The 27071-nt window shown below is 45.0% G+C and overlaps 3 protein-coding genes across 4 annotated transcripts in view; 2 read left to right on the forward strand and 1 right to left on the reverse strand.

Annotated features, from left to right (window-relative positions):
- PRSS36 (serine protease 36) overlaps window positions 1-10182 on the forward strand; it is a 17529-nt gene extending 7347 nt beyond the window's left edge. The window contains exons 6-14 of the mRNA XM_044678634.1: window positions 3059-3302; window positions 3417-3546; window positions 3794-4029; window positions 4129-4292; window positions 4529-4793; window positions 5962-6094; window positions 8559-8815; window positions 9075-9196; window positions 9593-10182. Of these exons, the coding sequence (XP_044534569.1) occupies window positions 3059-3302; window positions 3417-3546; window positions 3794-4029; window positions 4129-4292; window positions 4529-4793; window positions 5962-6094; window positions 8559-8815; window positions 9075-9196; window positions 9593-9898 (1857 nt within the window). The 3' untranslated portion in view covers window positions 9899-10182. The remainder of the gene's footprint in view (window positions 1-3058; window positions 3303-3416; window positions 3547-3793; window positions 4030-4128; window positions 4293-4528; window positions 4794-5961; window positions 6095-8558; window positions 8816-9074; window positions 9197-9592) is intronic.
- Window positions 10183-12522: 2340 nt separating this feature from the next.
- On the forward strand, window positions 12523-15738 carry PRSS8 (serine protease 8). Its single transcript, XM_044659602.1, has 6 exons — window positions 12523-12644; window positions 12903-12923; window positions 13207-13372; window positions 13469-13740; window positions 13965-14131; window positions 14487-15738. The coding sequence occupies exons 1-6, from the start codon at window positions 12572-12574 to the stop codon at window positions 14796-14798; spliced, it is 1011 nt and encodes a 336-aa protein (XP_044515537.1). The 5' UTR covers window positions 12523-12571; the 3' UTR covers window positions 14799-15738.
- A 76-nt stretch (window positions 15739-15814) lies between these two features.
- KAT8 (lysine acetyltransferase 8) lies at window positions 15815-26010 on the reverse strand. Of its 2 annotated transcripts, XM_044659594.1 has the most exons (11): window positions 25809-26010; window positions 21357-21431; window positions 21031-21206; window positions 19770-19823; window positions 19491-19655; window positions 18141-18230; window positions 17522-17662; window positions 17343-17436; window positions 17099-17249; window positions 16699-16853; window positions 15815-16037 (listed from the first exon to the last, which is right to left on the reverse strand). In XM_044659594.1, exons 1-11 carry the CDS (start codon window positions 26008-26010, stop codon window positions 15973-15975), a joined length of 1368 nt encoding a protein of 455 aa, XP_044515529.1. In that variant the 3' UTR covers window positions 15815-15972. The 2 variants fall into 2 exon arrangements, with proteins under 2 accessions (XP_044515529.1, XP_044515523.1); XM_044659588.1 differs by lacking the exon at window positions 25809-26010 and having other exon boundaries at window positions 21031-21595.
- Window positions 26011-27071: the final 1061 nt, after the last annotated feature.

A 27071-nucleotide genomic window follows, 5' to 3' on the forward strand; every position in this document is an offset into this window, starting at 1 on the left:
AAAAAAAAAAAAAAAAGTCCCTCATTGTGAGGTAAAACGGGGTCAGTCCTTAAACGATACATTTAAAAATCTTCTTTAAAAAGGAACTTTTTCTCTCCTCATCCCTATTATCAGGGACAGCCCCTTCCATGAGCTCCACTTCGCGCCCCCCCCCCCCGCCCCGCGTGGTGGTGGGCCACCCCTGGCAGGGAGGGCCAGGAGTGGGTGTGTGAGTGAGGAGAGGCCCGGCTCTGCAGCCAGGCCCCAGCGTCCCTTCCTCCCCCCAGGAACAGTACTGTGGAGCCCCCGGAGGCGTACAAGGTGTCTCTGGGCACCCACCATGAGATGCCTGGATCCATCAGAAACGTGAAGAACGTGTCCGAGATCCTGATTCACGAGGACTTTTCCCGACTCACGTTATTAGCAGACATAGCTCTGATGCGGCTCTCTGAGCCCGCCAACTTCAGCGACCTAGTGCAGCCTGTCTGCCTGCCCCAGGCCACTCACCACTTCCCCCACGGAGCCTCCTGCTGGGCCACGGGCTGGGGAACCCCCACAGAAAAAAAAGGTATGGTGATCCGCTCTGCGGCTCCGCAGCTCTGCGCAGTCGCAGCTCCGCCCGACTAAGAGCCGGTGTCGGAGCCAAATCTGAAGGCAGGACCTCCCGTCGCCGGGTGGAGCACTCCATCCACCCAGGGCGATTTAAAAAAAAAAAGCAAGCAAGACAGGACAGGAGCATGAAGTGGGGGTAGTGTTGGAAGTGGGAGGGAATGAATAGATTAGTTATTTTAGCATTAGCATTTAGTGATTGATTAGAGTGATTGGTTGTGACAGATTGAATATTAAAGATGAAACTATCCCAGAGAAAGGAAAGGCTGAAGGGACCCGGGAGCTAGCTGTCCAGGAAGGTAAAACAGTTCCTTTGGTTCCGTGGATAAGAGGCAGGGTGATCTTGAGTTGAAATCTAGCTGTGTGACCCTCCCTGGGAAAATCACTTAAAATGCCAATTCCCTAGCCTTTTCTTCACTTGATTTCAAGGACTGAAGGTAAAGGATGAAGGGGGGGGAATTATATATATATAATTATATATATATATATATATAATTATATATATCCAACTCTGAGGCAGGTGATACAGGCATTGTCCTCATTTTAGAAGTTAAGGGGGGAGGGGCACAGTGGGCTGAGATCCAGACCCAGAGATGGAGGTGTCCTGGGTTCCAATCTTACCTCAGGACACTTTATTTGTTGTGTGACTTTGGGTAAATCACTTAATCCCATTGCTTAGGGCTTAATGTTCTTCTGCCTTGGAATCAATACACTGGTAAAGTTTAAAAAAAATGAATAAAATAAAATGCAAAGTGGGACATTTCAGTGGAAATGTCCTTTAAATGTTGGGAGCTACAGAGAAACTTGGGAGTGACTCTAAGATGGATTTGGGAATGATTTATCTAGAGAGGATAATGGAAATCCTAGGAGCAGAGACGTCCAAGGGAAAGAGAAGAGCAAGGACACTTCTTTTTCCTCTTTCCTCAGTCTTTTCCCCTCCAGACCAGCCTTTTCACCCACCCCATCCCCAAATCCCTCTGCCACCAATCCTATCCTCCCCATCCTGAGAATGATTCCTTTCTCCACAGTAACTCTCAGACCCCCCAGGACCCTCCAGCAGGTAGAACTAAAGATTTTTGGAGAGAAGGCCTGCCAGTGTCTGTTTGACCACAGTCCAATTGAACACAACTTAACTTTGGACCTTGATTATGGGATGATGTGTGCAGGCTCCCTTGGAGGTGGGAAGGATACCTGCCAGGTGAGAGGGGAACATCTCCATTCTATCCTGATCTGGCTTCCCCATGCTTCTTTAGCTACCCTACACACACACACACACACACACACACACACACACACAGTTATCTTCCAGATAACTGACTCTTACCTAACAAATTTAACATTGCTTTGCATGGTACACATATAACCCAGATTGAATTGTTTGTCAGATCTGGAAGGAGGGAGGGAGACCAATTGGAGCCTATAACTTTATTTAAAGATTTTTGTTTTGAATATTTTCCCCTAGTAACATATTCCATGTTCTTTCCCTCTCCCCTAAGCCCCCCTAACCTCCCTTAGCTGAGGCACAATTCCGCTGGGTTTTACATGTATCATTGTGGATCCTGTAACTTTAGGAAACTTAATGTGGAAATTTTATGTGTTATTGGTAAAAATTTTTAGTTAAAATGAAAACTTCATTAAAGTACTTGCTTCATTTTCCTCATCAGTAAGGTGGGGATAATACTTGTGTTGTGCTATTACCTACCTTTCAAGGTTGTTGAAATCTTAAGCCATAGGGAAATGGTGAAATATTGAGTTTTATTTGTCAAGAATGGGATAAAAACAACTCAGTAATGAAGTCTTTAGAGTCTTCTGGCAGCTGAAACAGTTGTCAGAAAGCCCAGGCACAAAAACAGCCACTTAAAGATAGAGCCTTTGACAGAGGCCACTTATTTACTCTTTAGAAGCAATCCTAACAGACTTAGTTGTATGAAGGAACTCTTCCGCTTTCCTGTAACAATTTTTCTGGACATTGCTATGTGGAAATTTGTTTTTTGCTTGACTAAATGTTTATAGGAAGGATTTTATTTTTCCTTCTCATTGGAGGTGAGAGCGATATAAGGGAGGAAGGCTGATTTTAGTTTTTTAAAAAAGCAGAGGCCGATTTGGCCTCAGACACTTGCTAGCTTTTTGACTCTGGGCAAGTCACTTAATCCTTATTGCCTAGCTCCTACCACTTTTCTGACTTTAATGAAATAGCAGCTAGGCATTTTTCTGTTACCTCCTCAGGAACCATTTTCGTTCTTTTCTTGTATTTTAACAGTAACCCTGTAAAGTAGGTAACACTTTTAGAAACATTAGATTTTGTTTTAGATCACTGAGACCTAGAGAAATGAGGTGACTTATCCAAGGTCCTAGAGCAACACACCCAGGTCTTCTGACTTGGACCCCCCCAGTGTTCCATTCCATTTAAGTACAATAGCTGTGACTTGTGGGGTCTGGTCTCCTCCAACTCAAAACCCAATTTCCACAGGGGGACTCTGGAGGCCCGCTGGTCTGTAAGGAAGGAGACCAATGGTTCCTGGCTGGAATCACCAGCTTTGGCTTTGGTTGTGGGAGAAGAAATAAGCTGGGGGTTTTCACAGCTGTGACAAACTACGAATCCTGGATCCGGGAAAGGGTGACTGGACATAAGGTTGCCTTCCCCCCACAACTCGAACCTCTCCTACCTGATTTGCCAGAGTATTCTTTTGGGAACTGCACCCCTGCCTTGCCAGGTGAGGAATTTATTCAGGATGACCAGTAAAAAAAGGTGCTTTGATGTTCTAAGCTGGGAGATGGGAATGTTTTTTGAGTCTAATCCTCTCTTAACATGTCTCCTACACACTCAGAATGTGGAAGGGCCCAACAGCCTGGTCTTTGGCCTTGGAAGGCTATGGTGGTTAGCCCAAGATTCAAGCCCTGCCATGGAGTATTGGTGTCAGAGAACTGGGTCCTTGTGCCGGCCAGCTGCTTTCAGGGGTGAGTGATGGCATAGGTGTCTTCCTGAAGGAGTGCCAGCAGACAGATCTTGAGTTCCTTATAGGCCACATGGAGGGATTGGATGTCTACAGTATGTTGGGGTAGAGAGCAGTAAAGTAAAAGTTCTGTATTGGATGAAGGAGAGGGGTGAAAGTTCTGTGTTGGAAGTAGAGTATTTTGGGGGAAGGCACTAACATGATGAATTAGAAACTTAATAAAAATGCTTTTCTCTCTGAACCCTTGACAGCCTGGACCTAAACAAGATGGACTTCGAGGCAGTACTTCCACCCAAGGCCATGAGGGTACCTGTTACCCAAATTGTGTTACATGTAAACTCTACCAAGGATTATGATTATGACCTGGCCTTGCTGGAGCTAGGAGTGCCTGTGAAGAAGAATGAAACCAGGCCTGTGTGCTTGCCCATGGAGGACCACTACTTTGTGCCTGGGAGCCAATGCCACCTCGCCCAGTGGGGTCCGGGAGGTGAGTCCCCTCCACACTAACTTGTATGTGTATGTCAGGCAAGAAGCAGGGCAAACCATTCCCAGCAGCCTCAGCTTTTCCTCTCCTTCCTCTTTCCAGAGCCACCTCCTGTTGCTGATTCTTTGCTGGAGTCTGAGCTGATGTCCAACTGGTGGTGTCATTGCCTTCACAACCAGAAGGGGGAGGTTGTGCCCAAGCCTAGAAAAAATCCCTTAATCCTGTGTCCGCAGTACCGCCTTGAGGAGGACACCGACCGTTGTTGGGTGATAAGAGAATTCTGATGGCTGGCTTAGGGGAGCAGGGGCTCACTTTGGGGGGATCTGGACCCATATTCCAGGGTTCCTGGGAGGGGAACAATGCTTGAGGGATAAGCTTAAGGAGTTGCCTCCAGATTCTAGGGGTCTTGGGAGAAGGAGGGGGGTCTTTGTGGAAGTCCAATGGTCCCAGAGGTAGACAGGCCATTGGCTTTGACCTCCTGATACCTCTACTCACTTCATAGATGGGAAGCCGTTGGAGCCTCCTATGCCAAGAATCTGGGTACTGGTTTCTGGCAGCTGTTTCAGTGCCCCCAGAAAACTGTCTCCGACCTCAGATCTTCTCCCCACTACAACCTCATGAGTTCTGGATCAGGAATATTACCATTAACGCCAACATGGAGGAGCAACTGAATTGGAACTGGGAACCTGAAAAATCAAGATTAGGAGAGACAGAGCTAATTGAGAACTTGATCCGAAATACCTGTCCTTTTATTAGCACCCCTAGAGGTGAGGACACTCATGGACCACTTCAAGTTCACAGGAAAACAGTTCAAGTTCCAGTTTTTGGAGTTATTACCTGGTGATGCAGTGAGGGAATTCACTGGTCCCGTGTGGTTGGGAAAGGGTGGAAATTCAATAAGTCCTTGTTGGGAATGGGTTGTATGATGAGGGGGACATTGTCAGGGGTTTCATGATTTCAGTGTTTTTTGGAGGAGAGATTAATTGGTCCCATGTCAGGGAAGTCTCAACGGTTTCATGAGAGAAGGGGGGACAGGATTCAGTATTTTGGGCTGGGGTGGAGAGGGTTCCAGGAACAATCAATGGCTCCAGTGAGATGAGGGAAGAAGTTCAAATAGTTCCATGGAGATGGACATTGATTTCATGGGAAGAAATAGTAACCTTGCCAGGTGGCTCAGTGGCTAGAGAGAGCTAAGCCTGGAGACCTGGTCAGGCTGTGTTATCCTGGGCAAGACACTTAAACTCCATTGCCTAACCCTTACCATTCTTCTGCTTTAGAATGAATATTGATTCTAAGGCAGAAGGTAAGGGTTTAAACAAGAAAATAGTAACCTAGCAATTCCTCTGAAAGAATGAGTGGTTTCATAGGCATAAGGGGGTGGACTTAAACTTTTGGAAGGAGAAAGTTCAGCTTTCCACAGAAAGGGATTCAGTGGCTCCAAAGGGATGAGAGAGCTGGAATTTGATGTTTTCACAAGTTTGTAAGGAGGGAAGGTGGTAGAACCATGACATGGGGAAGGGTTCCATGGAGGAACTCACTGTTTTTATGGGGGATTCCTGAAATGGAGGTTTCCATGGTGTGTATGTGTGTGTGTGGGGGGCCTGGATTTAGTCATTGTTTGTCCAAAGAGGATTAGTTGTATGGTTGGAGTGGGGGATTTGAGTTTCATAGAGGATTCCAAAGGTTTCATTTCATGATTGGGGAAAGACAGTGCCTTTATTAAGGGAAGGATTCAGGGTTTCCACTAGAGAGGGGAGGGAGGGAAGAAGGGAGAGGAGAGGGAGGGACTCTTATGGAGGACTTACTAGTGCTGGGTCTGGGGTAGGTGCTCAGATTCCCTGGGGAGTGGGAAACTCAATGGCTTCAGTGGTTCCATGGCGGTCCTAGCCAATCTTCACTTCTCAATGGCTGACTGGAATCCTTTTTTCTCATTAGTTTGTGGCCTTAGACAAATGGATGTTGATTCATGGCCTTGGATGGCAGAAGTGCATGGAACCAGGGGTGGAATCTGCATGGGCATCCTGGTGAGCCCTCGTTGGATCCTAGCAGCTAGTCACTGTGTGACAAGGTAGGTTTTGCACTTGAGGGATTTTAAAGGAGGGATTTCATTTGTGTTTTTTTTGAGAGAAGGCAAGAGTTAGTAATTTTTTATTTTAAAAATTTATTGATTAATTTTAATATTTTCCATGGATTCATGATTTGTGTTCTTTCCCTCCCTATCTCCATCCCCCTTCCTGTAGCCAATGAGCATTGTCATTGATCAAGACTTATTTCTATATTAATATTTGCACTAGAACATTTAGGGTCTACATCCTCAGTCATATCCCCATTGACCCAAGTGATCAAGCAGTTGTTTTTTTCCTTGTGTTTCTGCTCCTACAGTTCTTTCTTTGAATGTGGATAGCATTCTTTTCTCATAAGTCCCTCAGAATTGCCCTGTCATTGCACTGCTGCTAGTAGAGAAGTCCATTACATTCAATTGTACCACAGTGCATCCCTCTCTGTGTACAATGTTCTCCTGCATCCATTCCTGGAGATTTTTCCAGTTCACATGGAATTCCTCTAGTTTATATTCCATCACCAATAGACATTACAAATTATTTCATCCATTCCCCAATTGAAGGGCATCCCCTCCTTCTAATTTTTTTGCCACCACAAAGAGCCCAGCTATAAATTTTTAAAAAATTTTTTGTACGAGTATTTTTCCTTTCCTTACAAGAGTATATCTCTTTGGGGTACAAACCCAGCAGTGGTATGGCTGGATCAAAGGGCAGTCTTTTAGCACCCTTTGTGCACAATTCCAAATTACTTTCCAGAATGGTTAGATTCACAACTCCATCAGCAATGCAATTAGTGTCCCAATTTTGCCACATCCTCTCCAACATTTATTACTTTTCTTTGCTGTCATATTAGCCAAACTGTTAGGTTCAGAGTTGTTTTAATTTGCATTCCATTAGATATTTAGAATGCTTATTGGTGGTTTTGATTTCTTAAAAGTTGCTTATTCATGTCCCTTGCCCATCTATCAATTGGGGAATGGCTTTTTATAATTGATTTAGCTCCTTATATATTTGGGTAATTAGACCTTTGTCATGTTTTTGTTTTAAAAGATTGTTTTAAAAAATCTTTTTAAATAACTCTTGCTTGGTTTTGGAAAAATTGGAAATTTTTTTTTCCTTTCCCATAGATCTGACATGTAAGCTATGTTCACCTATGTTCACTTATTTTACTTATAGTTTCCTTCTTTATATTTAAATCCATTTACCCATTCTAAATTTGTATTGGTGTAAGGTGTGAGATGTTGATCTAAACCTAATCTCTCCCACACTGCTTTCCAATTTTCCCAGCAGTTTTTGTCAAATAGTGGTTCTTGTCCCAAAAGCTGCAATCTTGGTTTATCAACACTATCTTGTTGAGGACATTTACCCCAAGTCTATTCCATTGTTCCTCCCTTTCTGTCTCTTAGCCAGTAACATTGTTTTGGTGACCACTGCTTTATAGTACAGTTTAAGATCCAGTACTGCTAGGCACCCATTTTTCGCTTTTTTTTCATTCTTTCCGTTGATATTCTTGATCTTTTGTTCTTCTGAATGAACTTGGAATTTGGATAGGATTATTTTTTATTAGCTTGACCCACCCATGAGCAATTAATATTTTTTCCAATTACTTCAATCTAGTTTTAATTGTGTGGAAAATGTGTTGTAGATTTCTGTGTTTGTCTTGATAAATAGATTCCTAAATATTTATATTGACTAGGGTGATTTTAAATGGAATTTCTCTAACTCTTGCTGCTGAGTTGTGTTGGAAATAGTTATGTGGGCTTATTTTGTATCCTGCAACTTTGCCAAAGTTGATTATTTCCACCTGTTTTTTAGTTGATTCTCTAGGATTCTTTAGGTAGACTATCATTATCTGCCTACTTTAATCCCTTCAATTCCATTTTCATTAGCAATTTCTAATACAATGCTAAATAATAGAGGTGATAGTGGGCATCCTTGCTTCACTCCTGATCTTATTGGGAAGGCTTCTAATTTATCCCCATTGCAGATGATGCTTGCTGATAATGGTTTTAAATATATACTGTTTATTATTTTTAGGAAGATTTAGTGATTTTATGCAGTGAAGAGGGTGACTTTAATGTTTCTTGGGGAAGGGGGCAGGGAATTGGTAATTCCATGTGAGGTGGGGATTCAAGGTTCCTACTGGAGATGGGGATAAGACTTGAGGGTTCTATTAGGAATACAATGGAGAAAACTAAGTGAATTCTTTGGGGACATAATATTCAGTGGTTTTGGCTAAAGTGGAATTCAAGTGGACAAGAGGGTAGAGAGCAAGACTGAGAACAGTGAGATCTTTATTCTTGAGATAGAAGGAAGAGAAGATGCATCTGTAAAATACTTTGAAGCTAGAGAAAAAAAAAAGAGGAACCATTCAGGGCTTAGGAGATAAACCCCCAAGTGGGTAGTGGAAGTAGATTCTACCCATGGGCAACAGAAGTTGCTCAAAGGGGAAAACTGGTATCATCCTAACAGGCAGGCCTATGCGGAATCTAGTCTTCGAGTTTACCTGGGCAGGGCAGGGTCCAAATCCACTGCCCAGGGCTTCCAGGTGTCAAGATTGGTCAGAAACATTCAACTACCCTCCATTGTGGGATCCGGAGCACCTCTAATCTTACTGGAGCTAGACACCAGAGTAGAGCCTTCCCCCATTGCCCTGCCTGTCTGTCTTCATGCTAAACCTGCCCTACCTGGGACAAACTGCTTGGTGCTAGGCTGGAAAGACAACAGAGGTGAGCAAAGCCAAAAAGACTCTAGGGAATATAAAAGGGGATTTTAGGGGCCTAAGACCCTATTCTTGGGTCTTAGAGGAAATATAAGACAAGAGGACAGAGGTGAGAAGAATGAGGTCATTACAGGAGGGATGGAGTTGGGTGACTAAAGGTCAAGAATAAAACCTTGATTCAAGATTATGGAAGAGGTTGCTTTGGAGAAAGACCCTGAGGTCCCCTGCCATTTCTGATAAAACTTAATGATTCTGCTTTCCAAAAGTCCCCTTGGCTGTTGAAGTCTACATCTTGCCCCCTGGACTTTGCCACTGCTTCTACCAGGGTGAGCTGCCCTATGGAACCATCTGTGTCAAGTATTCTGAAAAGACAGAGGACAGATTTCAGGTATGAATGGGCAAGAAGAGAAGGGAGGAGACAGCTCTGGGATTACAGAGCCTTGCTGGGAAGAAAGCAAGGGGGAAGAGAAACTAGGATCAAGGAGGAATGACAATGATCTTTGGGATTCAAATGAGGGGAGAAGGATCCTTTTCCCATGTTAAAGAGGGCAAATTCTAGCTGTCTGAGCCCCCAATTGCCAGAGAGATGAAGGAAGTGCTTGCTTTGGGACCCCTGGAAAGAGGGGTGAGGCAAGCAAAGTTTCCAAGTGCTGGCTCTGCCCACATCTAGGCCAGTGCTGGCCTAGAGCTTGTGAAACAGGACAAAAAGACCAAGTCCAGACCTAACCCTTTGTGACTTATTAATTTCAGATTTTGAGTCTTAAATATTTATTCCAAATTCTAGGTGGATTCAACACCAGCTCTCATGTGCCAAGAACAAGGCACCTGGGTTCTACTTGGCCTAGCCTTAAAGGGAAGCAGGAAGCTATTTGCCCCAGTGGGGCCCCTAGAGTCTTGGATCTCACACACTGTAGGGGAAGCATCCTTTTTGGAACAAGCATCCTTTTCCCACGGGTCTGACTTCACGCCACAGAGTGACTGGGACCGTTGTCCTCCAGGCCTGAGCCCTCCAACTCTGAGTGGGGCCTCAACACCTTCAAAAGCTGCTCTGTTACTGTTATTCCTTCTCTTTCTCCTACTTGGAGTCTGAGGACCAAGGAGAGAAGATGCAAATGTACCCATTTCTTTTTTCCCTCCCATTTTCATCTGTTAAGTCATAAGTGGCTACTCCTGCTGGAATGTGCCCAGACCAGTTCCAGGCTGGGAACCTCAAAAGCTCCCCCCCCCCAACCCCCCACCCCCCACATACACACACACCTCCCTCAAGGAGGATGATGGTGATGGTGACTAACTGCCAACCCTGGGTGTCTAATTGGACTGCTAATTTGAGCCAAGGAATCCTGGGGGTGGAGTGAATACCTGGGCAATAAACACAAAGCCAACATTGCCAGCAGCTGCTTTCATGCCTGATGCCTTGGGAGTGGGGGAAGCACCCAAAGGCCAGAGAACAAAACTGGGGTTAAGAAAGAGGGAGAAACTTAGAACATGGCCTGGATAGTAGGTGGGAAAGGCACACCAGTTCAGCTTGGTTGAAGACCAGATAGAGGCCTCATGGGGCCATAGAACCCAAGACACAGGCCACAGAGTCTTTGGGAACTTTGGGGAAGGAGAGTGGAGAGACCACAAGATTGGGTGAGAAGATGGGGAGAAGCCACAGGGTTCAGTATCCCTAAGCCAGAAGAACAGGGAGTATAGAACCCTGGGCTTTGAGGAAATAGGAAACTCAGTCTGAGACTGAGTTGAAGGTTCATTGAGACAAATGGAACTCAATTTTGGTTCTGGGAAACTTGGAAAAGGGGCCAGAGTAGGCTGGATCTGGAATTTGGTCATTTAGAAGGGATCCTCAGACTAGCTATTTCTGAGGCCCTGAGGGTGTTTGGGTCCAGAGCTGTCCTCACTGGAGGTTCCAGAAGTTTGAGTCAAGACACAGGGCTGGGAGAGAAATTTGTAACTGATAACGTGGCAGCTGCCACTCATTCCTACCTACCTGGAGAGGGTGTGCCCAAGGTCAGCTGGGTGTTTGTCACTGCTGTAAAGGAGTACCAGTCTCAATTCCCCTCCTCCCAGGTGTTCTATCTCCCTCCATCAAATACATACATTAGAGGCAGCTAGAAGGCTCAGTGGATGAGAGCCAAGCCTTGAAATCTGAGGCCCTAGATTCAAATCTGTCCTGTAACCTTGGGCAAGTCAGCCTCCATTGCCTAGCTTTTATTGCTCTTCTACCTTAAACTAGATACTTACTATTGATTATCTAAGATAGAAGTGATTTCATTGATGCAGATAACTACCAGAGGGAAGAAATTCCCTTCAGTCCAGGCTTCTGTGTAACTTCTGGCTCAGGACTGTAATGACTTTGTCAGGTATAGTCTCCCTTCATGATATATATATAAAATCACAGGTGTCTCCCATTCCCAGAGAAACACAACGTAAATACTAAGTGTTTTCACACAGCAACAAGTCTATACCAGCACACCTCTTCCCAATCTCCTTCATGGGTCAAGACTTCTCAGGAATTCACCTACCTCCAGTCTTGGTCAGATCCAGTCCCCAGAGTTGGGGAAGAGTAGCTAGACTTAAAAAGGCCCAAGTCCTAGGACCCTGGGGGAAAGCTCTGGAAGATGGACACTGGTTGGATGGGACTTATTTGACTTCTCACAAATGCTAGGTAAGGAATTGAACTATCTAGTCAGAACCAAAAAGGTCACATTCATATGTACATTCACATACATGGTATCATGTTTTTAAAGATCTTATTTGTCTACCTCCAACCTTTGAGCACCAGTCAGTCCTTGAATAAACCCAGACAATCCTGCAAATATATGGTACTTTTGAGGTACAAGTGATTTCCTCCTGGAGGTTTTGGTAATGCAAAGAATGTTATTCCCATATTACCGCCTATTCAGACCTTGGTCCTGCACCCAAGGCTATACTGGTAAATGACTTCTACCATAAAATCAATCCTGGCTTTGTTCTCCCTGACCATTGGTCCACATTCACTTTCCCAGATCCCTGAACCAAAGAAGATTTTGTCAGTAGATTTGTCAAAGGCAATGGTGGTCACAGAGAAGCCCAGGTATGCCAGAATCTGGCTTTGAATGTGGCCGTTGGGAAAGAGGCTGGAGGGTCTACAAAGACACTTGTTTATTAACAGTTTCCTCAACTCAAACACACTTAGCTGTGTGACCCTGGATAAGTCACTTAACCCCCATTGCCTAGCCCTTGCTGCTCTTCTGCTTTGGAACCAATACTTAGGAAGGTGCTGGTTTAAAAAACAAACAATTTCCTCAGGCACCAGGTCCCGGAGAAACGCTTAAAAATTACACAGATCCCCTCATGAGTCTCAGGGAAAAGGTTTAGAATTGGGAAGGTTGGAGTTATGGAGATTCCAGTTGAAAAGAAAACGCTAGATTCTGAGAAAGAAAATCAGGGGCACTGGGACTGACCCTAGCCCAACCCCCACTTCCTTCAGGTAGGGGAAAGGGGGCGGGGCTTAAGGGGGCAAGTCCCGGTTGGCCTAACCCGGGGAAGCGTAAAGGGGGAGGGGCTGACTGGCAGGTAGGGGCGGGGCAGGGCGGGAACAGGTGACACCGGTTACCAGCTCAGCCATTCCTGACCCCTCCCTGAAGTTCTCCTCATCCCCATTCCTACCCGTCGAGATAGCCTACTGCAAATTCTTTAACAACGGACAGTCTTCCTTGCCCCCTAGGACAGACCTGTCGGGGCAGGGGGAAGGCAGTCCCGGACTGGGGCCACGAGCTGGAGGATGGGTCTGAGATCCGAGTGTCCCCTAGCGTTGGTGACGGCGCTAAGCTTGAGTCTGCTGCTGCTGGGAAGCGGTGAGTGAAGGCAGCAAGGCTGAGTCCAGGGACAGAAGGCGGTCAGTTCCCCCTACTTCCCGGGTCCTGTTCTGTCTCCCAATACCTCGGGCTGCCCTGACTCCCCGAATCTTGGCCAGCTTAGCATTCCTCCGGGTTCTTTAATTTTCCAAGCTTCTGTGACCTTCCTGGCCTTCATCCCATCTAAATATCCCAGACCCCAGCCCTAGCCACTTCCCCTTTCCCGCCCTGCTCATTCTCTCCTTTCTTTCCTTTCAGGGGCTGATGGGAAAGAAGAAGGTGAGAACCTGGAGGAGAAGAGGGGAGGAAGGGGAAAACTAGAGGCGGGGATGGGAAGGAGGGGAGAAAGAAATGGGGGGGAAGGACTTTCTGTTGGACATAGAGAATGGGGGAAAGGAAGAGGGAAATGGGAGAAGGGAAGAAGGGAGAGGGAAGACATTAGAGAGGAGACATGAAGAGAAGGGAAGGGGAGAAAGAGGGCTGAAGAATGGTGGATGGTTGCCTGGATGTGTGGTCAGGGCAGGAGGCCCCAACAGCTCCCTCTCCCTTCACCATCTTCCAGAAGCATCCTGTGGCATGGCCCCGCAGCCACGGATCGTGGGGGGCTCCAATGCGTCCCCAGGCCAGTGGCCATGGCAGGTCAGCATTACCTACAATGGCGTCCATGTGTGCGGAGGCTCTCTGGTATCCAAACAGTGGGTGCTGACTGCAGCCCACTGCTTCCCAAGGTTAGAGGGTGGGGAGGGGCAACGATACTGATGGTTTGGGGATGAAGGGGTCAGGGACACCTTGAGCCCAGCTCTCCTCTCCTCTATTCTTCCCAGGGAGCACATACTGGATGACTATGAGGTGAAGCTAGGGGCCCATCAGCTCAGCACCTATAACCCTGATGCAGTGGTTAAGACTGTAACGAAGGTCTTCACCCATCATAACTATGTGGAAGAGGGCTCCCAGGGGGACATTGCTCTCATCCAACTCAAGTCTCCTGTGATCTTCTCCCGGCACATCCGTCCTGTTTGCCTCCCAGCAGCCAATGCCACCTTCCCCAATGGACTCCAGTGCACAGTCACAGGCTGGGGCAATACGCACAGCTCAGGTAAGCTGTGGCCGTATGGGTCATCAGAGCCAATGATATCCATCTCAAAGAAAGAGGAGGCCAAGTGACCCTGTGTGAGTCACTTAATCTCCATTGCCTAGCCTTGGCCACTCCTCTGTCTTAAAATTGACATTAAGACAGAAAGAGGGCTTAAAAAAGCAAAGAGATGGGGAAGATGGGGGTGTGGGGTTTGATATGTACCCATATCATCTCCTTTCCTGCAGTGAGTCTTCCTAGCCCCAAGATCTTACAGCAGCTGCAGGTGCCTCTGATTAGCCGACAGACTTGCAATTGTCTTTACAACATAAACCCTGATCCTGAGGAACCACATACAATCCAGCAGGACATGGTGTGTGCTGGCTTTGTACAAGGTGGCAAAGATGCCTGCCAGGTAAGGGTCGGGCCTCAGGCAGTGAGATATGAGGGTGATGAGAAACGAAAAGAATAGTCCACCTGGGTCCTAACAAGAAGCAGGAACTGAGATACTCAGAGTCATCTGGGCCTTGAAGGAAAGAGGCAAGAGGTGAGATGCCATAGTCTTTTAGGAGGCATGATGGCTCTAAAAAGAGCTGAAAATTCAGCTGTCCTGGTTTTTCAAATCTACTGGTCATAGAGGCTCGTAGCTGCTGGAAGGAATACTTGTTTAATGTCACTTCCTTTCCCCTAGTCCCAGTTAGCTTCCTTACAAAATGTTAGAACTCCAAGGTCCTTCCTGTTCTAACCTTTTGTGGTTTTTCTATCTCCAGGGAGATTCTGGAGGACCACTCTCTTGCCCTGTGGGAGGCCTATGGTTCCTGGCTGGTGTTGTGAGCTGGGGAGATGCCTGTGGGGCTCCCAACAGGCCTGGAGTCTACACTCTGACTTCCAGCTATGCCTCATGGATCCACCAAAAGGTTTCAGAGATTCAGCCCCGTTATGTGCCCCTGATCCAAGAGTCCCATATGGATTTGGACCTGTGCAAAAGGGAGCTTGCCAAAGTCTCCTCGGCCTCAGCCATCCTGGCACCAAGCCTGATGCTGCCCATCATTGTGTCAGTCTTTTCCCAACTCCTGCTCTAGAACAGAGTTCAACTACTACAGACTACGACAGACAGCTTGGTTTTGCTGGAGGGCCTAGTGCCTTCTTCATCCTTTGCCTCCTGACCAGGTGACACTTTCCCGATTCCCCCTAACCCTGGAAGACTGAGCCACTCCTTTCTCAGTGGGGCCTGAAGCTTGATTGTGGAATTGTGGATTCACCTTTTAAACTGTCTGTGGCCTCCAACACATTAACCTGTGTAACATGGCAATCACATAACCTCTCTGGGTCTTGGCTTCCTCCTCTGTAAAATGAGGGGTTGGATTAGATGCCCCCAAGGTTCTTGGAGGGCCTGAGGAGACTGCCTAATCTTTAAACCTGCTTCTTTCACACCAGGATGGCAATTGTCCTTGGCATGTGGTTGGGGGCCTTTGAGGTTGTTTGTGGCTCTATGTCGTCAGAGGTCTGTCAGCGGAGACTGTTCCCAAGAGTGGCTGAGCCAGTACTTTCTATCATTCCCAGGCTACTGCTAGAGAACTCTCCTCCTGTTCTTCTGGAGGACTTTGCCCTTTCACCCCAACCCTTACCAACCCCATAGGTTTGGTGAAGCCTGGGCATCTCCACAAAACCCAGTCTCAAAGCATGGGTGCTTGTGTTCTATGAATGAGTACCCTCTCTCCAGTAAGGGGAAGCTGTGTGCCTATTCACATGCCTCTTCATGAAGGATCAACCTCCTCAACTGGCTGACCACCTCCATCCCCCATTACTGAAGGCCATAACAGGTCCTTTCTACACATGATCCTAGAATCAGCTGTTACTGGACTTCCTCCTCTCCTCTTCTGCACCCTGGAGGACTGAGCCACCCCTGGGAAAAGGGCTGAGAGGTGAGGGGGTGTACACGTGTGCATGCACAGGTGCATGTACTGGGGGAGGGGGGGCAAAATGGTCCTACTGAACATAATAAACCATTTGTATAAACAATAGGTGACCTGGAAAGTCTCATTTGCCCCCATAGCTCCCTTTTCTCCCTCCCCAAACAGCCAATTTTGCAACTGTATTGTGACAAGCTAAAATCTCTTTTATTAAAAAAATATTTAGGGCTCGAAGGTAGGCAGAGGAGTCTATACATATTTACAAACTGAAAAAGAGGCATCCCTCCCAGGTCTAAGACGATCACTGGGTAGGGAATGCAGGGGGGCTGGTCAGAACACCGGATCACTTCTTGGACAGCTTTACTTGCTTGTGCTTGGGTGGTGCCCACTTGAGGCAAACAGAGTCCACTGCAGGGGAAATGGAGAAAAAAAGTCAATGATGGGGTTGGCTGGAGCATGGTGGGGACAATAGGTTTTGAAAGCAAGCTATGATACCAAATCCTCATTGAGAAGTGACTGATTCAATGCCAAATGAGACTTAAAAAAAAAAAAACTCAGCCAATGGGAATTTGTTTTGCTTGACTGCATATCTGTTGCAAGGAATTCCCTCCCCCCTTCCCCCATGGGGGTAGGAGAGAAAAAACAATTTCTGTTTGTTTAAAAAAAGTAAAACATTTTAGGAGATAGCAAGAGAAACTCTGGCCTGGTAGTCTTGAGCCTGGAGTTCTAGCCTAGACTGCCTGCCAGTTTGGATATTCTAAGTTTCCATGAGAGGGAGCCCACGTTTGCATTGGGCTCTGAGCCAGGTTTCAATGAGCCTAGGTGAGAACAAAAGGGCATTTGAATGAGCCTGGGAGGGGGAAGGAGAAGTAGCCTCCTCCAGAGAACCTAGTACTGCCTGCCACTGGCAGCCAGGAGCAGGTATGACCGGTTTTGTGGTCATGAGACAGGGGCCAGCTCAGCTGCAGGGGACACAGGAAGCCTTGTCTGGCCAAAGGTGGGGAGCCCAGAATCCCCCAGTAAACTGCAAATGTCCAGTTCTCCATGGTGTTAGTACCTCTGCTCTCACCTGTTATGGGTGGCTTCTTATACTGGGCACTCTTAAGATGCTCTTCCACCAGCTTGGGGGTGACACAGATGACATGCTGCCCCTTCCAGTACTTGACCATGTTGAGTGACTGCAGAGTGCTGATGATGTCATTTTGTGTGATGCTGGTCATCTGGCTGTGGGGGTAAGGGGAAGAGAAGCAATGAGATCCTATGGCTTCCCCTCCACCAGTCCCAGGTACCCTCTGAGTCCTTAAAAGAACAATGGCAGGGAGGAAAGGACAGACCATGTTCCAGTCTATTTGGGGAACTAGAGAGGGCATGCATGACAGTCACCCTACCTGCCTCCCCCACCCTCTGCTTTGCCCTTCTTGTGGTGCTGCTTTGGTGGTGGGATAGAACAAGACCTTGGCCAACCTTACCTGAGGTCTTTGATGGATAGTGTACCCCGAAAGTCCCTCAGGATTTCCAGTAGCACCCAGGACCAGTAACTCCGATAGCTCAGTTTGCCAAGGTCTGACAGTGGTTTCTCTGGAGAACCCACAGTACTCTCCAACTTGGACAATTCGTAACCTTGGAGATGGGTGAGGCTGAGGACCCAGGTACTCCCACTGTACCCCGGGCTCCCTTCCCTCCCACCCTTTCCTCCCAGGAGATTCAACTCACTGAAAGCAATGAGGAACTTGCCATAACCTCGACGCTGATATGGGGGGAGAGTCAGGATACAGGCCACATTATTCCCATCTGGAGACTCCTTCTCCTTCAGGCGAGTAGAGAACTAGTCAGGAAATAGATCCTGGACCATCCCCACCTAACACCCATCCCTTCTGTGCCCCAGCTGGCACCTTAGAGAAGTAGCCCACGATGTGGGCCCCCTGTCTGTCCACCTCTGTCAAGATGTAGAAGACAAATGGTTCCACATCAAAGTACAGGGTCTTGTGATCCAGGAAGAGCTTGGCCAACAGACACAGGTTCTGGCAATAAATCTGAGGATGGGAGGAAAGGAAGGAATGGGATTAAGGGTTTTCCCTAGGAAACCCCCCTTTTCTATAGAGTAACTTGTCTTCCTGGAATTATAATGAGAGTGGGAGACCTCTAAACCTCCCCTCCCCCACTCCAAATAAAAGCCCTCAGACAATGGAAATCAGGCTCCTTAGGGGATGGTCTCTAGGCTGATGCTGATAAAACTAGCAGCCACTCAGATTTGGAGCCCCAGTAAAATGTAAATATACTTCTTGAAATAATTTTTTTCTCCTGCCTTTGCGTAGTACCTTCATAAGTCTTAAATGCTTATTTATAAATTGCCCAGTTTTGAGGGAAAACCTCTGATGGGGTCCTTTTCCATCAAAAACAATTTCTTGAGTATCTTGATCTCATCAAGGACAACGCTGGGGAAAAGGGGAATCTTCATTGCCTTTCATGATGAGAGAAAATACTGTTCCATCCCAAGGCCCTAGGGCATACCTTATGGTCCTTGCCATCTACTTCATACACTGAGATATTGTTCTTTCGGTAGATTTCCTTTCCAGGTGGCTGTCTCCACTGGCACTGCCCCTGGGGTAGAAGAAGAGATGAGGTTGACTCTCATCATGGGATTAGCTCTGAAAGGAGAGAGGCAGCTCAGCATGCAAGTTGTAGAGCTTGACAACCAAAACTTTCACCATAGACTATAGTTGCAAGAACCTGGAACAGCAGTCAGAAGAACAACTAGATAACTTTAGTTTAAACTTCATCACTAATTCAATGTGTTACTTTAGGTAAATTATCTCCTTCTCTGGAACTCAGGCTGCCTATCTATAAAAATAAGGAAGATAGTCTAGATCAGGGGTCAGCAAGCTTTTTGGCCGTGAGAGCCATAAACACCACATTTTTTAAAATGTTAATTTTGGGGCAGCTGGGTAGCTCAGTGGACTGAGAGCCAGGCCTAGAGACGGAAGGTCCTAGGTTCAAACCTGGCCTCAGCCACTTCCCAGCTGTGTGACCCTGGGCAAGTCACTTGACCCCCATTGCCCACCCTTACCAATCTTCCACTTATGAGACAATACACCAAAGTACAAGGGCTTAAAAAAAAATTAAAATAAAAATGTTAATTTTGTGAGAGCAGTACAGTGCTAACAGTGTGAACTCCTATAACAGCGCCTGAAAAAAAAATGGCTTTATGGCTCCTGCAGAAAGAGCCATACACTGCTGACCACAGTCTAGATCAAGGGTTCTTGATGTCCATGAATGGAGAGCAGGGCAGATAGATTTTATTTTTATTTTCATTAACCTATAAATCAAATTTAGCATTTCCTTCAATTATTTAAAAACATTCTAATATGGAAATATGTTTTGCATGATAAGACATGTATTACCCAGATTGAATTATCAGCTCTGGGAGAGGAGAAGGAAGAAGGGAGACAATTAGGATATTATGACTTTGGAAAACTTATGTGGAAATTTGTTATTAAAATAAAAAATAAAAATAAAAACATTTGGAGAAGGGGTCCTTAGGCTTCACCAGGTAACACTAACCAAAAGTATGACATATAAAAAAGTTAGGAACCTGTGATAGAGATGCTTTCTAAGATTTGTCCCAACTCAGATGATCTAGGATTCTTCTTTCATTAACTACTTGGGCTCTCACAATCCCCGAGGCCCCAACCTTAATTTTGCTGCCATGTTATAAGAAGAACTTCTAAATGTCAAAAGCCTGGGGATGTATTTTCTTAATCTTACCTACTTCCCCCAGTGAAGTTCCTGCTTACCCCAAACCCAGAACTACTCCACTTGCCCCACAACACTGATTAGGCTGGTTTTTTAGTCAAGACTCACCAAATGGAAACGGTAGCTTTTCTCGAACTTCATGTATTTGAGGCAGTATTCGCAGAGCCAAAGTTTGGGCTGTTTCCCATAATCTTCTGGAAATGGGGAGAAGTACCAGGCATCAATCTCATAGTTTCCAATATGAATCTTATCCACATACTTCACCTTGGTAATCTGTGGGTAAAGATAACAAAAGGCTAAATAAGAGCGAAAACTGAACAGGGGCTTTTCATGATGACCCCATGAGAGAGGTGTGAGAGGCCTGGCTTCCCCTCTCTGCTTACTTACCGCCTCATGTTCCTTCTCTAGTGCTGCTGTTGTGGGATCCATCTCTGCGTAGGTCTGGTGGGAAGGGGAAGAGGAGAGGGTGGTGGAAAAAACATTTTCATCCTATCATAACCCCACCAAACAATGACTTCCCAGTTAAGACTCACCACAATGTGACTAGTTTCCAAACTATTTTCTATGTCCCTCTACACTTCATTATCCAGTGCAGGCCATTCCTATCCCTCTTTGTTCTACTCTACCTCAAACCATGTACCTCTGCCCTAGGTGTGCCTTTCTCCTTCCTTTTTATCCTTCTATATGAATCCTGACTGAGCTTCAAGCTTAAGACCCTCTCCCACTCCACTTTTCTGACATCCTCTTGAAGAACCAGTCTGGCACCTGTTTAATGATGCATTCTCTCTTGCCAACATTATCTGTGCCTGATTATCACTGACCATTTGTCATTTACCACATAATATTGTTAGTATTCTTCTTCTAGTGTCTTGTCTTGTTTTCCCCAACTAGACTGACTCCTAAGGCAGAAGCCCTATTTTAAGGATCTTTGTCTCATATGGAGATGGTTTATATGGTAGACATTTAAGAAAATTAGCTCATGGACTGAGAATTAAGGAATGGAGCAGAAAAGGAAGGGATGGATTTGGGCCTTACCCTATAGCAAGCTCTAGGAAATATGACTACCTAGAAAAAGCGCCTCATGGTAGGCATTGGTACAGGACATCCTTTACCCATTATGCTCCTTCCAAACTAGACTACTCATAATTCCATGATCTCACCACCCTACCCTCTTGTGAAACTGGCAAATGCTATTTCCCTAGCCTTAGAACAATATACTACTTCCTCCTCCCACTCCTCTATCTCTTATCTGTTGAAACCTATTTCCTCATTCAAGACTTAAGCCTAGGTCAGGTGCTACCTCTTCAATGAAGCTTACTGATCACTACTTGCTGGAAGTGATCCTTTCTTAAATCTCTCATATTCTCTGACTTTTCTCATTTAATTAATCAACTGCTATAAACTTGTATAGATCTCATCCACCTATTACAGTGTACACTTCATTTCCTATCTTAAGCACCTAGCACAGCACCAAGTGCCAATAAAAAAACTATTGAAGTTATTTGTTTAATCAAATTTTTGGAGCAAAAATTTAAGTGGCTTTTCCCAGGAGTGACCCAGTTTTAATCGCACAAACTCAGTGGCAAAGCCTCAGGAAGAGTGCCCATGTCCTGGGCTTCCCCTTGGACTTTCCCAGGTGGCCTCAGACCTTCTGCACATGGTTGATCTCATCATGCTTGCGTTTCTGGTTGCGGGTGATCTTGCGTTCAGGCTGTTCAGCTAGTTCACTAAGGTACTTCTCAGAGTTCTTCTGAACAGCTTCTTTCACTGTCTTGGTCAAGGCCAGCCGATTCTTATCCACCCATTCATCCAGCCGACGGTTAACTGAAAGAGGTGAAAAGTTGAGAGGAGAAAACTCAAATGCCCACCCAACTCCCCATTCTAGGTTCTGTTGTCTTAGGCTCCCAGTTGGTTCTTGCCATCCGGGAAAAAAAACCACAAACTGTCCTGTCTCCATATAACCCAGGTACTCACAGCCCACATAATGTACGTAGAATTCCTCTCTTCCTTCCTGGTCATTTACCCGGGACTGAATCACTTCTGCTGAGTCTATAGAACAAGAAACCTTAGAGTTGCCAGAAGGATAAAGCAGAGATAAAGGTGTGTGAGGGAGTAAGGACCCTCTTATCCAGGGAGGATAGTTTCTTTTTTTTTTTTTTTTTAAACCCTTACTTCCTGTCTTAGAATAAAAGCTAAGCATCGGTTTTGAGGCAGAAGAGCGGTCTGTATTGGTACTATGTTTTGCTTCTAAGACAGAAGAGTGGTAAGGGCTAGGTAATGAGGGTTAAATGACTTGACCAGAGTCACACAGCTAGAGAGTGTCTGAGGCCAGATATGAATCTGGGACCTTGACTCCAGGCTTGGCTCTCTTTATCCACTGAGCCATCTAAATGCCTCCAGTAAGGATAGTCTCTAACCTTTCTGGCCCACTAGTGATAATCACCAGACCACTCCTTTCATCTTTCCCTGAGGTATACCATTATACTTTTAAAAACTGAAATTTTCCTCATAACCTACCCACTACTCCAAATTTTGCCCTCTTGGGTCTAAACACAACAAATTTAATCCTTCTACTCCACAACAGCCCTCCAAATACTGGGAGAGTTGTCATTCTTCTAAGTTTTTTCTCTTCTAAGCTATACAGCATCAGTTCCTTCAACCAACTGTCTTATGGCAGTCTCTAGTCCTCTCACTTTCTTGATTACCTTGCTATGGACAAACTCTATTTTGTCAGTGTCCTTCATAAAACATGGGCACTAAAACTGAACACTGTATTATTATAAATTTAGTCTAAGACAGGGTTTATTTAGCAGAATTATCAATTCCCTCACAGTTTTCTAAGTATTAAAAATGTGCACAGGATTGTTTTTTAAGAATATTATGAAAATCAGTCCTTGACCTCAAAGTGTCTATAGTCTACTGTATTGAACAAATGCTAGGATATGAAAAAGTTACAAGGTAAAATGTTAAAAAATCAGCACTAAAGATTGAGACAAAGTACTTTAGAAAAATGTGAGGAAAGAGAGAATACTTTTGGTTGAAAGTGGGAACAAGGAGAAATGAAGTTAAGAAAGGCAATGGCATTTCATGAAGGCAATGGCATTTAAAGGGATTTCTGGAGGTAAGAAGGAGAATACATTCTAAGTAGTGAAAATGAACAAATACTTTTAGGATAAGAATTCATTATCTGGTAAAAATTTTTGGGAAGTTGGACAGAAACTACATATTACATCATTTACTAAAATAAGGTCAAAATGGAAACATGACCTATACATAAAGGGAGATATTGGCAAATTAGATGAACAGGGAGCATATTACCTATCAGATTCATGAATAAACAAGTGATAGAGAGTAATGTGAGGGATAAAACAGATAATTTTGATCACATTAAAAAGGTTTTTTGTACAAACAAAACCAATATAGTAAAGGTTAGAAGGAAAACAGAAAACTGGGAAACATTTTTAAGAGTTTCTCAGATCTCATATTCTCACATAAATAGAGAACTTTGCCAATTTACAGAATACAAATCATTCTACAACTGATAAATGCTCAGAGGGTATAAAGTTTTGGGATGAAGAAATTCAAAGCTATATATATTCATATGAAAAAACTGCTCTGCTCTAAACCATTACTGTTTAAGAGAAATGCACATCAAAACAATACTGAGAAATCTCACATCAGATTGGCTAAAATGACAATGGGGCAATATGATAAATGTTGGAGGGGATAGGGAAAATCGGGAACATTATTATCCTTCTGGTAGAACTGTGAACTGATCCAATCATTTTGAAAAGCAATCTGGAAATATACCCAGAATTATAAAACACTTTGACCCAGCAATACCACTATTAAGTCTGTTTCCCAAGGTGATCAGGAAAAAGGAAAAGAACCTATATGTTCTAAAATATTTGTAGCACCTCTCCTTTGTGATAGCAAAGAACTAGAATTTCAGGAGATGTCATCAACTGGGGGAATAGGTGAACAAATGGCATATGACTCTGATGGAATACTGCTATGTAGTGAAAAAAACCACAAAGATCTATATGAAATAATGAAGAGTGAAATGAGCAGAAATAAGAGATAGCATATACAGCAACAGAAATATTATTTGAAGAATAACTGTGAATGCTCACCTCCAAGAAAGAATGAATAGAAACATACATAACACACACACACATATACATATATATATATATATATATTTTTTTTTTTCTTTTGGTCAAATGATGGCTTCTCTAGTGTGGGGTGGGGAGGCAGGGAGACAGCTGGGAACTTTAATAAAGGAAACAAAAAACAAGTCAATGAAATTAAAAGGTAAAATAAATAAAATGAGCAAACATTTAAAAAAAGAGAGAGAAAATAAGCAGAACAGATTCCAACCCTCTTGTTTTACAGAAGAAAGCAAAGAGGACCCAGAGAGGTTATGTGACTTGCCCCACATCATACAAGTAATAAGTAGCAGGTCCTAGTATCAAGCTCAGGTCCTGTGACTCCAAATCTGGTGCCCTTTCCAATGAGCTAAAATGCCACTTGTGTTAGGAAACAGCTCAGTTGTTTCAGTGTGGATAGAACATAAAAGCATGTGGAAGGTAATGTGGTAAAAGGTGGCTGAAAAGGTAGATGGGAGCCAATTACAGAAGGATGCGAGGACAAAGAGCTTGTATTCAACTTAAAGGACATAGGTGACTACTAGTTTTGTTTTGTTTTTTTAATTTATATTTTTATAGCAAGGGAATGGCATATACCTGTGGATTAATAATGCTTATTTTGGCAGTTGTGTGAAGGATAAAAGGAGAGGCAGTGTGGCATAATGGATAGCTGGCAGGCATTAGAATTTGGAGCAAGTCTCTTCATCTCAGTACCTGAGGGCTATTCTCAGGAATATAAACGAAAATGAGTTGAAGTTCTTAGGGTAGCTCCTCATATATTAAATAACAGGTGTAGGACAACCTCTCTCCCTCCCCCCTCAAAAAATTGTGAAGGAGAAAGGGAAAGCCTGAAAACAAATGAGATCAGTTAGATCATTGCAATAATTGCTGGACTGAAATCAGAGAGATGAGCTAAAATCTGTCTTCCAACCTGTGTGACTTAATATCTGTTTGAGCTTCCTCATATGTAAAATGAAGATAATAGCACCTATCTCCCAGGGTTGTTGTGGAGATTAGATGAAACAATATTTGTAAAGAAGCATTTGGCAAACTTTAAAGCACTAGATAAATACCAGCTACTATTATCCAGCTAATTGGTCTTATTCCTAAAATATCTTCCCATGACAATTTCTTCCTCAAATACAGGGAAGACACGGATATAGACATACTTCTCTAATAAACTCCGGTGGCTCATTAGGGCCTTCAGGATCAAATATAACATCTCCTGTTTATGAAGTACTTCCTAACTCCACACCTTTCTCAATTTCCAGTTGTCTCACACTTTACTCTCCTTCATGTACTTACAATTTAGCAATATCAGACTCTTCCCATATGACATCTCAGCCCTATCATCCTTTTTTTTTTAAAAACCTTTACCTTAGAATCTATATTAAGGATTGGTTCCAGGAGCAGTAAGAGCTAGGGAACTGGACTAAATGTCTTGTTCAGGGCCATATAGCTAGGAAGCATCTAAGACCAACTTGAATCCAGGGCCTTCCATCTCTAAGCCCTGCTCTTTATCCACTAAGACTCCTCCTTCTTTCAAAGCCCCCTCACCTCCACCCCTTCAATTCCTTTTTCATTGGTTGTCATTTCCCATGTCTTAGGATGTCCCTCTTCACTTCTGCCTATTGGTTTTCCTTACTATGCCTCATTTAAAAGCTTTAAAATTAAATGACTCTAAACAATTCACCCAATGCCAGAGTTAGTAAATTATTGGAATCCTGGTCTTTTGATTCCAAATTCATGACTTTTCCCACTACATCGAAATGTCTCAAACATACATCTATTTCTCAATAAAGTCAGCATGGCATAGTGGAAGGAGTGCTGTACATGGAGGTTGGAACTGGGTTTAAATGCAGACTTCAAACGCTAATCAGGTATGCGACACTGAACAAATCACCTAAACTAAGTTTCTGTATCTTCACCTGTAAAATGGGGATAATGGTAGTAATACTTCAGACTGTTGAGGATAAAATAAGGTGACATGAATAAATCTTATACTCACATGGAAACGTCGGCTACTTCTCCCTTTCTCTTTTCTCTCTAGGAGGTGGCCTCGGATACATTCTACCTCTTACTTTTTCTCTATACAACCTTCTAAGGCTCAACTCCAGGCCCAAAGTGCTTCCATCACTCTGGATGCCCCAATCCTGGGCTCCTGTGGCTCAGGTTTACTCCCGAAATCTAGGACCTCCAGGAGCACTAGCTCCCAGAGAGCAGCCCCACCCCTCAGTGAGCTACTCAGCATCCACTCCCCCACACCCCGAGACCTTACGCCAAGTACTATCCGGACGTCGGCAGAGGTACGTTTCTCCGATTTCCACCGTGACCTCAGGTTCACCGCGGGCCGGGGCCGGTGGGGAGGCGCGGCCTGGGGGCGGGGAGGTCCCTTCGGCCACCGTTCTCTCCCCGCCCCCAGCCTCGCCCTCTCCTGGGGCTCCGACCGTAGCGGCCGCGGCTGAGCTCGCCGTCGCCATCGAACCGGTCGGAAGTGACGTAATAATCAGGCGTCTCGACGACCCCCACACTTCCGGGTCCCTTACGGCCGACCAGGGCGCTCTAGAAGCGTGGGGGAGGCGGAGTCGCGTGACGTAGCATACCACGATTGAGTGGCTGAGGTCATGCACCGCCCTGGGGACCCTCACCTACAGGTGGATACGGTTTGGGCGGCCTCGTTTTCTCCCCACTACCATATCTTCCGTATGAATTGGAAGTGCCCTGAGTGGGCGAGAAGGGTTGACCTCTTTACTACGTCATGAAGACGTCTCAGTTTCTTCTAGGCTCCACCTGTAACCTGTCTGAAGTTCCAAGGGGATTAAGGTGGAAAGAGAACTGTATTTTTTAACCGAAAACGCTGAAATTGAAGAATGAGTGCGCCGAGTCGCATCCCCTGTTTCCCGGTAACGGCTAAATACAGAGCTAGCAATTACATTTGGCAGGCGCTGGCTCTTTTCCGCTTCAAGGACCAACCCCAGCCCCTGACCTTTCGCTCTTATTTTCAAGGTTTGAAGAATGCGTTGCTTTTGATAACCCTGGGTGATCCATTGTGCAAGAATGAAGATTCCTATTTTACATACGCAGAGGCTGAGGCCCAAAAGATGTGAAGTCAACTGGTCCAAGATCCCACAGCTAACAAATGGCAGGGCTGGTATTTAAAAACAACCTAAATCCAAACTGCAGCCGTTTTCCAAGACACCACACTGGCTCTGGCAGAATGGGGTGGTGCCAGCTCAGCTCCCAACGATCTTAAAAGAGATTGTGAAAAGTATATCTCAAACATTGCTGTAGACTGCTTAAAGAAAGGGAGGAAGGAATAAGGAGGCCTTAGAATCTAGAGATCTCTCCTCAGAATGTTTTTAAACGTTTGAAACAAAATGCAGGCTAAGAGGGGCAGGCCTAGAGAGGAGAGGTCCTGGGTTCAAATTTGACCTCAGACATTGCCTAGTTGTGTGACCCTGGGCAATCATTTACACCCCATTACCTAGCTCTTTCTGCTCTTCTGCCTTGGAACCAATACATGGTATTGATACTAAGACAT

Source organism: Gracilinanus agilis, chromosome 1 (assembly GCF_016433145.1).
Source record: "Gracilinanus agilis isolate LMUSP501 chromosome 1, AgileGrace, whole genome shotgun sequence".
Taxonomy (NCBI): Eukaryota; Metazoa; Chordata; class Mammalia; order Didelphimorphia; family Didelphidae; genus Gracilinanus; species Gracilinanus agilis.

What these genes read in the sequence shown, in the direction of transcription:
- KAT8 (XM_044659588.1), bottom strand. Translation starts at nt 21,582, where the DNA reads ATGCTTAGCTTTTATTCTAAGACAGGAAGTAAGGGTTTAAAAAAAAAA. An exon ending in TAGAGAAGGAACATGAGGCG is followed by an intron (nt 19,656 to 19,769) that starts GTAAGTAAGCAG and finishes CTTTACCCACAG; the next exon opens with ATTACCAAGGTGAAGTATGT. An exon ending in CAAGTTCCTCATTGCTTTCA is followed by an intron (nt 17,250 to 17,342) that starts GTGAGTTGAATC and finishes CCCATCTCCAAG; the next exon opens with GTTACGAATTGTCCAAGTTG.
- PRSS8 (XM_044659602.1), top strand. Translation starts at nt 12,572, where the DNA reads ATGGGTCTGAGATCCGAGTGTCCCCTAGCGTTGGTGACGGCGCTAAGC. An exon ending in TCTGCTGCTGCTGGGAAGCG is followed by an intron (nt 12,645 to 12,902) that starts GTGAGTGAAGGC and finishes CTTTCCTTTCAG; the next exon opens with GGGCTGATGGGAAAGAAGAA. An exon ending in GGGCAATACGCACAGCTCAG is followed by an intron (nt 13,741 to 13,964) that starts GTAAGCTGTGGC and finishes CCTTTCCTGCAG; the next exon opens with TGAGTCTTCCTAGCCCCAAG.